Here is a 14,740-nt window from a genome sequence, read left to right on the forward strand (position 1 = left end):
GCAGTATATAACCATGCTTCGGTTGCAATATTAACCATCAAACGCTGCAGAAAAGGAAAGTGTATCTGTTTGGCTCATAACTTTTTGATTCCCTGTGAGGCATACATCAGCCCCACGCTGAGCTCAGCAATCTGACCGTTTGACACTCTCTGAATGTGCAATCTGGTGTCGCTCAGGCCCCCGCTATGCACAGTGTGCGTGAACGTGTTTATGTTGATTAGCGTGCAAGCATGTTTTTGTTGTGTGACTTGCAACTTTATACATGTGAGGAATCAACACACAGCGTGTTGCGCTTCGTCTTGTCAACACCATATCATCAAATCTACACATTGGAGCTGGCATTAGAACAACAAAAACAACTACTACAACAACAACAAACACAACAACAACAACAACACTTGTTCACATGTTGTCATTCCATAAGTCTCTTGACTGCCGATGTCTGGCTGAATATTTCTAGCCATCGAAGATTAGCAGTTGCGTCTGGCAGCAGAGCTGTCTTACCTCACAGGGGGTTTGTTATGTATACCAGGCAGTGTTGATGAGATTGGGGTACACACATCTGTTCCAGTGGTTTGTTTTCCCCAAGACTCTTCTAATCTAATTTTCATAATGCAAAACATAAAACAAGACGTGCAAGGAAAAGTGCAGGAAGATTAAAACTTGCCAAATTATGTAAGAATGAAACCATTAAGGTCAAAGGGAAACAGTTTGATCCCGATAACATGTTTCTTCAGGAGTTCTCTGAATTCTACCGTCATTCTGCCTCAAACCTTCACCTTCCTGACCTCACAAAGAATAAAAGGTCATCCATGCATATCATGCTCACCACCAATCAAGAATGGAATTAAAGCAGTACATACACATATATTTTACTGTGCTATATTTTTGGAATCAAAATTTTAGATTCTTATTTTGAAGTTGACATTTTTGTTGTTGAAGATTTTAAGTGTGTCAACCCGTATTAAACATTATCAGCATAAAATAAAGCAAAATATAACTTATTGTTGTGATGTTTTCTGTTTTTCTTCTGCATAGAAATTTGTACTCTATATGTTTAAGTCCTTTCTTTCAAGTGCTTCTACCTTCTCAGCACTGCTGTGCTCTGCTCCCTGATGAAATTCTCACATAAGTCCCAGAGGAATATTAGAGTGAGCAGATTTCTAATTAAACTGTGTGTAATGTGATGAGTGACTGATGTGTAATCCCCAAATTGCTGCACGATTGGACGGTTCAAAAGCAAGATGTGCAACATCTGGCTCCTCCCTTGTGACAAACACAATGTGTTCAGGTTTACTGCAGTCATACATAAGCATGTTTTTACATCCTTTACCCTATTCTGTTTTTGGTCAATAGCTGCTTTTTATAACTGCAGCTCTCAGAAAAGGCTGCGGTGCAAAATGTGGATTAATATTAAAATAAATCAGTAAACAACTGTAGACCAATGTTGAGGGTGTGCTAATGCTGTACTTATCTGAGACTTCTCAAAGCATTTTTATTTCTCTTTGGGTTTATTGTAGGGGGTATTGTGTAACGTTTGTATGCATTGAAGTCAGTTGGTTCGGTATATATCATGTGTATATTCTTTCCAGATGCTACTCTTTCATATTGAAGCAAACATGAATCCATAGAGGGCTGAAAAACAAATAGGTGACACAGATGCACTAGCAGCTGAGCTCAAACACACACACACACACACACACACACACACACACACACACACACACACACACACACACACACACAGTTTCAAACATACCATCCCTCACTTTGTTTTTGTCTCTTTCCCCCTCTCCCTTCTTTATCTTCTGCTTTAAAAAATCATCCCAGATGTAATCTAAGTGTGTCGGTGCTTGTACTGATATACAGCAGATTTTATCATGTTTTACAAAATCTAACATTCTGTAACCCTTAGGCATATAAAGTGCAAAAACAAAACTGAATGGCACATAGAGTTTCTTAATCATGGCTCCAATCTTTGGTATTAATCCCAAGCATAAAACATAAAAGACCATTTCATTTAGTCACTCTTTAAGAATTTCCAGTGATTCTGTGTAATGAGAGAAAGTTCTGTGCAGCTTAGGTTCAGGATATTTTTAAGATATTTTACAATGCTCTTCAATGCTTTGACAAAGTTTGTTTCTCTTCACAAACACACATGCACACACATAGATGCTAACACACAAAAAAAACTCAAGGGTGTAGCAAAGGCATGCAGAGAAATCAGAAGGTGCATGCAGATACACTGAGAGGAATGGATTAACCCTCGGATAACTCAAGAGCTACACACACACACACACACACACACACACACACACACACACACACACACACACACACACACACACACACACACACACACAGTTATGAACATATGGACTGCCAGAGACGACCCTCAATCACAAACTCTCTTTCCTATCCTTAAACTGTAATCTATCTTTAAAGCTGGCAATCTCTGATTATCCCCACTTAATATTCTTTACGGGTTGACGGTTTCAACCAGTGAGAGGTGGGGGGACCTCTGCTTCTTTCCACTTCAACATACAATTGAAAGTGTACACAATTAATCTAAATGATGTATTTAACCATTCCTTCTCAATCAATCAATCAATCAATCAATCTTTATTTGTATAGCACCAAATCATAACAAATGTTATCTCACTTTACAAAAGAGCAAGTAAAAGACCTTACTCATTGTTAAATTATTTACAAATATACCAAATACCCAACATGAATCCATCATGAGCACTAAGCATAACAGTTAACAAAGTTACAGTGGCAGGACAAAAACTTACTTTTAACAGGCAAAAACTTCAAGCAGAACCTAGACTCAACAGCCATCTGCAGAAACTGTGCTGGGGTTAGAAAGTGGGATAGAGGGAGATGAAGGAGAAGGACAAGGACAAGGATAGAGACAAACAGAGCAACAACTACAGCAATGAATGAAAAGATATATTTTTAGCTACAATGTCAGTAATAATAGTAAAAGAATGTGTGCTTTTAAGTCTGATTATGACAGTAGCAACTGTAATGATGAAGAAACAGGAAGAACTGATTATGTTAATTATAGAGGTTGAAGTTGAGCAGCTTTAAGATTCACTTTAATAATTATATTAATGTCAATATATGTAAATCTGATAGATGTAAGGCTTTTATTAGTAGTTGTGGCTTCACTTACTAATGCTCATTGATTCATCAGTCCAAATCACAGTTTGAATAACTATATAATAAGTTCTACACAGTTTTTGTTTGGTTGGTTCTGGTAGTATCACTGTTAGCCATGTAATTTAACCCCTTTTATCAGGGTTGTGTATAGTACCCCACTCTGCAGACCTACTGATATTGAAAACATATTTCTCTTGAAGAAATAAATGCATCAAACGCTTTGCCTGAAAGGTGGTCCCTGTCTTACTGGTTGGAGCTCATCCACCAAACATCAAACAACAGGAAGTTGAGTGGGAGCCTTGTTGGCCACACAAAAGACATCAGAGCTGTATCGTAGAGCACAGAAGAGAAACATGTCCCACATTCTCCATCTAGTACAGTTGTTGTTGCTTTTTGGGCATATTCCAGCTCAGATTTCTCACATTATTATTTCCCTTCTTCGTTTGACACACAAAAAATGTGTTAAGAAAAAGCTCCACTAAATCATTTGCAAGTTTCTACTTGTATTTGTCCTATCCTGACCATTTGTCCTATTTATCCTGATTCTTTTACTTTTTGACCTGTCTAAAAGGTTTTAGCCCCCCAACCCCCATGTCGAGGTTAGCAAATGATGTCCCATTAAACATGATAGCTTTATGAACATCAGTTATAAAAGTCGAAGATTAAGAGCCTTCTGTGACACACAAACCAGACACTTCAATGTCTCATTACTCTTCCAAATTACCGTCGAGGACACTGAAGCTGACACTGTTTGTGAATGTGCTAATCTTTAAAAACGACATACAATCTTGGAAGCCATCAGCTTTCGTCTAACAATGATTAATTTGCAGACTTCTGTTTATACGGATTTGGCTAATATTACCAGTCATATTACTTATTCCCACTTTCCTTTGTATTTTTGCTGAGATATTTGGCTTGCAAAAATCACAGATTTCTTCTGAGACGGAACAAAGCAAATCCCCTCCCATCTCATTGTATTCCCAAAGATCAAACCAGAGTCTGTTATACAGAGAATAAATAAACCTTTATTAACATAGAGCAAAAAAACCCATACTTAATAGAAAAAGAGATACAAAGACCAATGGCCACTAACACAAAGAGTTGGCTTGAAGGTGGAACGAAACGCTCTAAAGACTTGGTTGTGATAAACACCTGGCAGAAATTACAAACACAGACAAAACTCACTGACACAAGGACAATTTTAAATCTACAGTATATTCTCCAGTGATACAGTGGCAGATGGGACAGTGTAGATTTCCAAGGTTCAAAAGTCTAAACGCTCAGCAACGTCAATGGCCATCTATGTTTAGTGAATTCCAACAAGTAAATGAATGCGAATTATTTTAAACTTCATAAATATAAACCATTTAAAGTAGATAAATAACTTTTATTTGACTTGCTTCATCAGTGAAACTTACAGTGTTTTAATGTACCATAGATGGACATGTGTATATTTTTGTTAGTGGTCAACACCAGTAAATACCAGTCAACACAGTTCAATTGAATACAACATAGTGGATGTTTCATCATTTCATAAAAACAAACTGTTCAAACATGACGGATTGTATTGCAGCTATAAAATAATACAAACAACCCAAAGTTATCCTAATTTAGCATTTCTAATCTCATTAATAAAAATACATATACCTCTACATTTGTGTCAAAATAATCCAGTTATATTTCATTCTCTGTGAAAAAAAGTGAAAAAAAAAGGTAGAAACATCTCATTTGACCACACAATGAGGAGTTCTTCTCTTCAGTTATGACTGATGCCTCTATATGACACACAATAGCAAACCAGACGATTTCACAGTCAGTAGTAAGTTAACCAGGTAAAACAAAGCGGGGGGGGGGGGATCGTAACTAGAGACTAGTACCCACATCTGTAGCTACAGAGCAGGTTCAGCAGTGATGAAAAGTGGAGAATTGACGGTTTTCTTCTGAGGTCATTATCAGATCTGGAAGCTCAAATGTTCTTGTTGTGCTGCTGTTGTCTAGGCTGCATGTCGTATACCTCTAGAGAATCTGACAATAAGTTCATCATTACACTGCTTTGAAAATGAAACGGGAGAATCTGGCCAATTCAAAAATAAACAACAGATTTTAAACCAATAAGCTACATTGAGGTAACATCTAATGTTAGCATCTAGTGACTTGTTAGCTAATGTTAATGCTAGCTTAGAAGTAGCTGAACCTTCTTGAATTCCATATCCAATTGAAAATCTATATTTTCTTTGCCCGTGTGACGTTAGCAAGGATATTAAATCCTAGCTTATTGTATTGTTAGCAAGGAAGTGGTTGAATGCTAACATTAACTGCTGTAAAACGGTAGCTAATTCGTTATCAAATTAGTTGTTATCCTGAAATAGCCTTATCTCTCTCTCTCTCTCTCTCTCTCTCTCTCTCTCTCTCTCTCTCTGGATTTTTAATATCCATTTCTATTAAGTTGCTCATTATCTGGAAGTAGTAGAAATATATTGATAGTCAAATACACTTTATTCATACAACAACATATAACCTGGAACACAACATGATGACTTATAGCATCATTTGAGCTTGCCAGACTTAGCATGGCATCACAGTAAAATGGCTGCCGTGTAAACAGTGAATAGACCAAAGAACAAAAAAGGTCAAATGGACAGACTTAGAAAACAGCAAAAAGGAATCCAAATTTGCTCTCCTTCTCTTATTTAATAAGTGAAGACGGAGCTGAACGGTGTACAGACCTTTTTCCTTTAGGCCTATCTAATATTTAATAAGTAACATTGCAATTTATCTATATTAATCTGTTGGCTTATATTATAATAAAGACTTAAATTACAGGGGCTTGCTGATGCAAACAAATCTGTTTGCTGTTGGCTTTGTGTTTGAAAAGTAATAAAAAAAGGTTTACAAAATGTCATCATAATTATTTCTTAGTTAGCATACTAATTACATAGCTACACATAGATTAATCACTTTGCATCTTGCTAACAACTGTGTTAAAAAAAAGGAAAAAGAATTAAAAAGAGGATGTGTCTTTCGTTCCTTTGCTTCCAAGACAAAAAGAGATGCTAGCAGGATCAAGATCTCAAACATGACAAGTCGGCTACTGCTTTTGTCCAAAGGGCCACAAATATCAGCAGAAAATAAATGTTCCTCAGAGCTGTTTTTTGACAAAAAGTGGAGATGATCATCTGAAAAGTCTGTGAAGTCGGATTTTGGGTTCAGAAGATATACAGCTGGTGTATGAACTGGTGTTGATTTACACATTAACAGTACAAGACAGCGACAGCTTGGATGACTTAAATGCACTGGAGAGAAGAGTGGTATTTGTAGGACAAAAAAAGCAAGTTTTTAAAACAAATAAAGCTGATAAAACAATGATAATCCATCCAAGCCCTAGCCCCTCAGTACCTCTCCAACCTCCTACACCCACACACCATGTCCCGAAACCCCCAGTCCTCAGACCCTGGCCTGCTCTCCACACCACACTCTGCACCTGTGGAGACAGGGCCTTCAGTGTCACAGCCCCCACCCTCTGGAACACCCTTCCCTCAGACATCCGCAATGCCCCATCATTGACTCATTCAAATACCTTCTAAAACTATATCTATTCTCCACAGCCTACAACCACCCCTTTACTCTGCCTCTCACCAGTTTTGTTTTGTTCTTTGTCTGGTCCCTCCACCATGTAAAGCGTCCTGGAAGGCGCTATATAAATTCAATCAATTGTTATAATTACTATGAATATCATTATTATCATTATACTCATACTGTTGTCAGGGTAAAGACAATATGCAGCAAACACTATATAATACTCCTTATTAATATTTTGACAACAATTTAGAAAAGGAAATCTATTTTACACTCTACTGCCTCTGTGATTTCCAACTCCAGCCTGAGGGCTCATTTGTCTGCAAACCCAACCTGTTTTCCTTCTGAAGACAATAAAAATTGGTCACTGATGTAAATACAGTTTCATTAAGAATTTACAAATATAACACTAAAATGTGTCTAATCACAACTTGTTTATCACTAATAGATGTTATTGGCCAATAGCTTTGATTACCTCTTTGACATCAGGTACAGGACCACATATTGCATTCTTTATAACTTCCCTCCCCCCATCCACTTTCTCTTATTCTCTTCTCTATCTCTAATATTTGAATGGTCCTTCGCCCCTCTCTAGCTGCTGAAACCAGCTATGTGAAGTCCTTGGAGACAGCCTCAATGAAGTTGGGTGCTGACATGAGGATGGTGAAGGTGCAAATGATGGAGAAGAGAGAGAAGGCCACCAGACACAGCCGGTCCACCACCGCCGCTGCAAACTTCCACTCGCTGCAGATAGCCTCAGCCACATCCTGGTCCCGGAAACGCTGAGCAATGTATGAAACCTCCTCCAAGATGTGCTGGATCTCTGGTGGGGGGATGCCAACACCCATCCCAGCTCCAACTCCCATCCCCAGACCTCCAACACCACTGCCAACCCCTCCAGGTGGCTCAGCCTCATCACTGGGCGAGCCATGGGCACGTCCTCCTAGTGCAACCCCAGAGTCGCTAGAAGGTGGGCAGTGTGGGCTCTCTATGGGGTGGTAGTTACTGAAGTAAAGGCTCATGGAACCGTTGGAGGTGCCTGTGGGGCATGGTGGGCAGGAAGTCTGTGAAAGGGGCACGCTGAGGCTTGGTACAGCACCCATCTCTATGGAGCCGGTGCTAGAGTGGTGCTGGGTCGGGTGACGGTATTTGTAGCCAGGCCGCTTGCGCTCTTCACCAGGCTGTTTCATCCGGAGAAACCAGGCGCACCAGTTCAATAGAACCACACGAACCTGAGAAAGAGGAAGAAGGTCAGTGGTTCACACATATGATGACACACAGTTGTGCTAAGTGGTACTGACAATAGGCATGATTATCTGATTAGATCAGTTTCTGTCACTCACCAACTTGGGCATCTTGCCTCCCTGTGGGTCATGGTGGTGGAACTGCAGGACGATAACAGTCACCACCACAGACATCCCCACAATCATCATGGTGCTGGCAAAGTACTGAGCTGCAGAGTACAAAAGGAACATCAAGAATGATTTCAGACGTACATTGTCAGGCAGTTTATTACTTGTTTTTGCAGTTCTCCCTTGACCTTCCCTTAAGGTCACATTCAACAGCATTCAGTAAAAGATAAAACATTGAGCTTGAAATAACTAAAATAAGTTGATTTCACACCTAAACATAAAAGGAAAGTAAAGCTGATCAGCCAATGAAAAGACATATTGCCAGAGGGAAAGGATGCATGGGGGGAAATATAATTCAGACAGAAAAAAAGGAAAACAGTAGAGATCTTTTTACCCTCACAAGGGAAGAGTAAGACAGGATAGGAGCATAAACTGAACGCTGTGCTCTCTTTACACTTGCGCACACACAAACATATATCTGAGGGTCTGCCCTCATTTCACTTGTTTGCTTGTGACTGTAAACAGAAAAGGGCTTATAGCTTGACATGACTACACAACTGCTGCAGTGCCAGAAAAGTCAAACTCCATGTGATAGTGGCAAAAGAGTTGTGACCTTATTTGTTATGATATAAAAAAGAGAGATGGTAAAAGGCAGGGTTGTTTTGGAGGGAGAGAGATGGGAATTCATTATTTGTTTATTTATTTTATATAGGGAGAAGTAAACCGAGGCCCACAAATAAGAGATATTTGTGTATCATTATTGTTTGAAGCTCAGTCATTTATGACAAATATGTCCTTCTATATGGAAAAAGAGGAATCCAATCTAATCAAATCCAACTTTGTTTGTTTAGCTCTTTAACAAAAAAAACAACCTTAGTTAACCAAAGTGCTGTACAAAGTAATGTCAATTTAAAGACATAAAACATGAGTAAGGCACGCACAAATGAAATCAAATAAATAAATGAAGTCGACTTCCTACTAAGTGGGAAGGCCAGGGAAAAGAGATGTCTTAAGAAGAGATTTAAAAACAGACAGAGAAGAGGCCTGTTTAACGTGCTGAGGCAGATCATTCCATAATTTTGGAGCTGCAAACGCACGGTCCCCTCTGAGCTTCCGCTTGGTTTTAGGCACCCTCAGGAGCAGCTGATCAGCTGACCTGAGAGAGCGGGTGGGCGTATACGGGTTTAGAAGCTCAAAGAGGTATGGTGGGGCAAGAACAGGAAGCGTACAATAACTCAAACCATGATGGGGACCATGGCTGAACTAAATGTAAATACATTTGAACTGAACTGAAATAAAATAAACACTTCAAATGATCTTAAAACAGATAAGCTATGTCTTCAAAAGCCAACAGAAATAAAAGGAGCATTTTATGCTAATATGGAGATAAAGGGCTGATAATAAAAGACATATGGCCTGACTCTGGTAGCAGTGTTGAACTTGCTTTCCACATTTACAGCTGAATGCATGCAGCTACTTTACAACAACTCACATCAACATTCAGCCACTGTGCTGTGCATAAGTCATTTTAACACGGCTACTAAACGTGTCCTGGTCGGCCTTGTGTTGAGGTCACGAGAATGAAAAAAGATTTACAGATTTATCACGTCACTGATGATGCATTTATCAAGCTTTTCTCAGTGCGGACAGCTATCATACATTGATGTAGTGGTAACCACGTTCAGCTTGAACGCTACATCACTTACAATGACATAATGTACAGTTGATATGTATGATACATTTTCACTTTGACACATTACATACAGGGATCCAGTTGTACTTGAAAGCATGTAACACACTCTCACAACCACATGCCAACATATCTGCCTGCTCACTTGCTTCAAAAACCTTTTTAACTCTTTTTAGGGAGAACTGTGGCCTAAAGGTTACCCTTCTCTTCCCTTCTTCATCCATTATTTCTTTGCTACCTTTCTTTCCTCTCTTGCCCAGCGGAGACTCATTTCATAGCCTATTAATGTTACTGACAGCTTTAGTTCTGGCCACCAAACGTACCTCTCACACCGCCAGGGGAAGTGTGAATGATGTATATAGGTGCCCTCGGACTGTCGTCCACCAACATGGGAGTTTATTTATTATTTTTTGAAGAGACCATATACAGCATGTACAGCACAGGCAGGCTTATGCTCCGGCTTTCAAAGCAACAACTAATGCATGTTTTATATGATTGTTTACTCAAAGTGCAAGAATTACTCAGAGGGACACTTGAGTTGTTACTGTGGAGAGGTCAGTAATGCCTTTGTGCTGATTCTGATCGATATTACTGTCACTGTAGTTTTCTAAGGACATTTGTAACCTTTGCTTTTTCACAAGAGGCGCACATGCATTAGCAGTATGCAGTGTCAGGAATCTAAGAAGAGATGTACTGCTAATGTTCTAATCCTAATATCCTATCTGCAACGATGCCTTCTCTCCTGAGGCGTGCCCACTGCAACTTCCTCTAGGATATTCAAATATTATGTTGCACACTTAAATATGATGCATGTAAACACATAACATATATACCCACCGATGAGAGGGACAGAGTCAGACGTGGCAGGCATGATCTCTGCCACCAGAAGCATGAAGACAGTTAGCGAGAGGAGCACGGTGATGCCTTGAGACAGAGATAGAGAGAGAACACGAGCATTTACATAACGATGTGATCAGGGTCACTGGACTATGAAATTATTTTTGTAATTACTTATGTATGTAATCAGTTAGCTTCTCATGACTGCAGCTATTTATCAGCTGCTGGCTCCTCTGACTCGTCTGAAGGTAGGTAACATCTCCAGAAATCTCTCAAACAGTCTTGGCTCTGTAACTCGTGACTGCTTGTGCACAGGTAGCTATTCATCAGAACTGGTGGAATTCCTGGTGGTTTAGTAGCAAGCCTCTTATTTTGTCATTCAATTTTTTCAAGGTGATTTTTACAAACGTATAGTATTCATGGCTTCTTACATGATTGATAAGGACATGCATGAACAAACACTTGTGTTTATGTGATGGTGTACAGTTGAGTCTAGATAAGCTTGAACAACTTCAATGTTTTTTTATGCAAAACAGTTTCTGTGCTTTTTAGTGAACTCTCCTTCAAGGTGTCTTTCATTTGTAAAATTTGTCTCGTGTTTTTTTGAGCAACTGCCTTAGGACTACAGCTGAAATTTCGCTATTGTGCTAATTCTAGCATATTTATAAAGATGCATATTGTTGATAAGTTGATTATTGTGAACTGTCCTAATTTATTAAATACAATATTGTTATGGTGTTTAAAAACCTTTCAAAATGTATCTTTCATTTTGTTTACACTTACCAAAGGCTGGGGAACCAAAATATTAAACCAATCTTCAATGGTTTCTAATTCATTTCATGCCAGGAGTCTATGTGTTTGTGTTTGTGTTTTAAGGCTCCCTCACCTAAAGAAATCTTTTCTCCAGAGTCAGCAGGCAACAGAAAGACCAGCAGGGCCAAGCCGGAGATCAGCACACAGGGGATGAGCAAATTGAGGCCATAATAAAGTGTCCTGCGGCGCATTGTGACCGTGAATGTCACGTCTGGGTAGGGCTCCTTACAGCAATCGTAATACAGCTCGTTGCGCTTGGCTGGCACACCTGAGGGAAGAGAACACACACGTACAGATCAAGTAGATCTTTGTGGACCAACAAAGGGATTCAAGCGGAAGATTTAAATAACTGGGAAACTGTTGTTATTATTAGTCTACTTACTTATCAGAATTGACTCTAGATCTTATTCCATAAGCTCTTGACTTTGATTTCTTTGTCGCAGTATTTTTTTTTCTCCAAGTACAAATCTCTCAAAACAAACCTACCCTAGTAGGACGATTCTTTAAATTAAATGAGGTGTCCCTGTCTTTGGGTAGATAATTGATGAATTAACTCAACCCCAAGAAATGATTGCATATGAGTTTGAGTACTTTTTTTATTTTCATGTTTAGCATTTTGGATTTTTTAAACCAAACATTCTCTGTTTAGACTGTAACTGGAGGGCTTGGACTTGCTCTTCTAACACATGGTCTGGCTACACACCTGCCAGTTAGTCAAAAATTTATATTACATGCCATATGGTGCCGTCTGACACTCATTTCTTGTTAAATGCCAAAGGCAAACATGCTATAACTGCAAAGTCTGGGTTTGGTAGATTTATTTCTTTATAAAATGTAGCACAGACGGTTTTAGCTGATGTTTAGTCCTTGCTGGGAACCTCCCACTGGGGAGCTCTTCTAATCCCGCTACAACCGTCCAAAAGATGTCCCATCATGGAATTATTTACACAACTGGAATTCAAGTCCATTTTGTACAGAGGATGGTGGCAAAGCCAGATCCCCTTACAATGAGCAATGTTCCTTAACAGACTTTGAAGCATTGTATAGGTTGGTTATGCCTGAATATTGAGCTTTTTCAAATAATTAAAGCTGTAACTACAGATTAAAGGAGACTGAGGTTAAACTCACTTTGAGGGAAGACCAAGCAGCAATTGATTGTACCGTATAATTATTAGCCTGCAGAGGATAATTTTCTCCAAAGTTAGCTTTCATTTCCTCTTAGCATTTAGATGTAAAAATCATAGGAGACTCTTATGTAAAGCCATATATTCTGAAGAAAAACAATGTGCTTCTCTTACCCACAAGGTCCCACTCCCCATTGGATATGTAGGTGGATATGTCCACATCCAACATCTGGAGGTCCAGCAGCCAGCCGTTGTGCGTCCAGGAGCCAAACTTCAAGTCGCACTTTTGCACGTCGAAGGGGAACCAACGCACATCGATGTAGCAGGTGCTCTTGAGGATACCAGGAGGGATGTACTGGCAGTAACCTGATGCATTCACCAGTACATTGGTGTGGAAGGTGGCGTCAAAGCGCTCGTCCGCACTGAGGAAAGAAAACAGAGGAATGGTCGTGCAACTTTAAAACATTTCATCTTAGTTTAAATTAGAGTGAACATGATGTGAAGGTAAGCAAGAAAAAAGTTTGAAATTAGTTTGTTACTTGAACATTTTACACCGCGAGAGAGAGACTCGTTAAAAATAATGCGAATAAATGTGAAAGATGAATGGAGGAAGTCACAGGAAGGTAATTGTGTAACCATGAACCCTTGAACAAAAAGGCAAATTAGTCAGCTCATTAATACTTATTAAAGTGTAAAAGACTCTTTTCTTTTACTCTGAACTGTTGCAGCAGTTAACGGTGAATACATATATTCATAAACCCATTATTGGACCATCCAGCCTTCCACTCTTCTACTTAAGCTGCATATTTAAATTTAAAACCCAGGTGAAATCCATTAAATATTCAATTCCATTGTCAAGTAAAATCAGTTGAACAAAATAACACCACACCTTTCAAGGATCTAAAACTTAGAGCCCGTTTGAATGATATAAGGTCGGGCATGGACAGGTTTTGAATACCGTAAGTTAGGCTCAAATATTTAAATCGTGAGGGTCTTGCAAGTGAAGCCAAATTCATCTCACCCAGCACAGGGACAACAAAAACAAAAGAATTTGTATTCTATGAAAGTCTTGGGGTAGCAAACATGTCTTCCGGGGACTGATAGCTATAGCAAAGTAAATGCCTAGAGCAGCTAACCTTCAGCTCTTGCACTTCAGTTGAACTCTAATTAAGTATTAAAGAGTTGTTCCTCTGGTGTCATTTTGAGTGTGAACTCTAAAAAGAAGTGCCAGTGGCAAATCCCAACTAAGAGACTTTAGGCAGTGCTTCACAGTTTGTTTTCAGTACAGTTTATGGCTCAAAATGTTCCCTTTTTCCTGGATTATAGTAATTTATTTGTAAGAGATTATCCTTTCCCCATTCACAGAGAAACTAATGTTATTTTAATGGTTGTCTTAGATAAAATGTGTCTGGATTTACTGGCCTCCTTTTACAGTAACATAATCATTTTCTCCTTATTTTATTTAGCCAGCCGATTCTTCCTCAGTCAGACAACAGTGTTCCCAACCTGCTGCCTGCTTGGAAGAAATGCAATAAAAACCATTTGGTCAATTGTGTTTGAATGGGATGGAAAACCTATCATGGGGAGCTATAAACAGGCTGAATGCAATGACCAAGGCTTGAAAGAAGAAATCTTTCCCTGTTTGTAATAAGGACATCGCCTGGCTAAATTGTCGTCAGATGACAGCCTAAGGGATGTGAGATTGATGTATGACTCACAGTTATTTGTGAATGAAGCTAACTTGTTGGTCAAATACATCCATAGTAGTAGAGAGAAATGCCAACCCCATCCAGACACTGGGTACAGAAAATAGAGAAGGATAATGAAACTCAATAATGAAGAAGGGGAAATGATAACAAAAATGCATGGAGCCCCTCTCTCTGGTCTAGTGACAGAATTCAGTAGTCAGAAAAAAATAACAAATATCAGAGTACTGTAGAGTTTTTATTCATTGCATGAAATGATCCCAAAATACACACATGTACTCAAATGTCTCTCCGCCAAGTTCTAAGCCCAAAGCTTTAGGACTCAAACCCACATACTGAACTCAGCACATAAACACATTTACAGTATCACAGGCACACACAATACACCTATTCGTGTACACAAATCAAAACCACCACAATGGCAATTCCTGCAAGAGAGATAACGTCAGTGTGTCTGAAACGAGCTGGAGCCCCATT

The 14,740-nt window shown here is 39.2% G+C and overlaps 1 protein-coding gene across 1 annotated transcript in view; it reads right to left on the minus strand.

Moving 5' to 3' along the window:
- Window positions 1-4,173: 4,173 nt before the first annotated feature.
- Window positions 4,174-14,740, minus strand: part of chrna8 (cholinergic receptor, nicotinic, alpha 8) — a 37,293-nt gene continuing 26,726 nt past the window's right edge. The window contains exons 5-9 of the mRNA XM_020637127.2: window positions 12,732-12,979; window positions 11,507-11,701; window positions 10,621-10,707; window positions 8,085-8,194; window positions 4,174-7,973 (exon numbers count right to left, since the gene is read on the minus strand). Coding sequence (XP_020492783.1) covers window positions 7,350-7,973; window positions 8,085-8,194; window positions 10,621-10,707; window positions 11,507-11,701; window positions 12,732-12,979 — 1,264 coding nt within the window. The 3' untranslated portion in view covers window positions 4,174-7,349. The remainder of the gene's footprint in view (window positions 7,974-8,084; window positions 8,195-10,620; window positions 10,708-11,506; window positions 11,702-12,731; window positions 12,980-14,740) is intronic.

The sequence above is a fragment of the Labrus bergylta genome, chromosome 9, assembly GCF_963930695.1.
Source record: "Labrus bergylta chromosome 9, fLabBer1.1, whole genome shotgun sequence".
Lineage (NCBI taxonomy): Eukaryota > Metazoa > Chordata > Actinopteri > Labriformes > Labridae > Labrus > Labrus bergylta.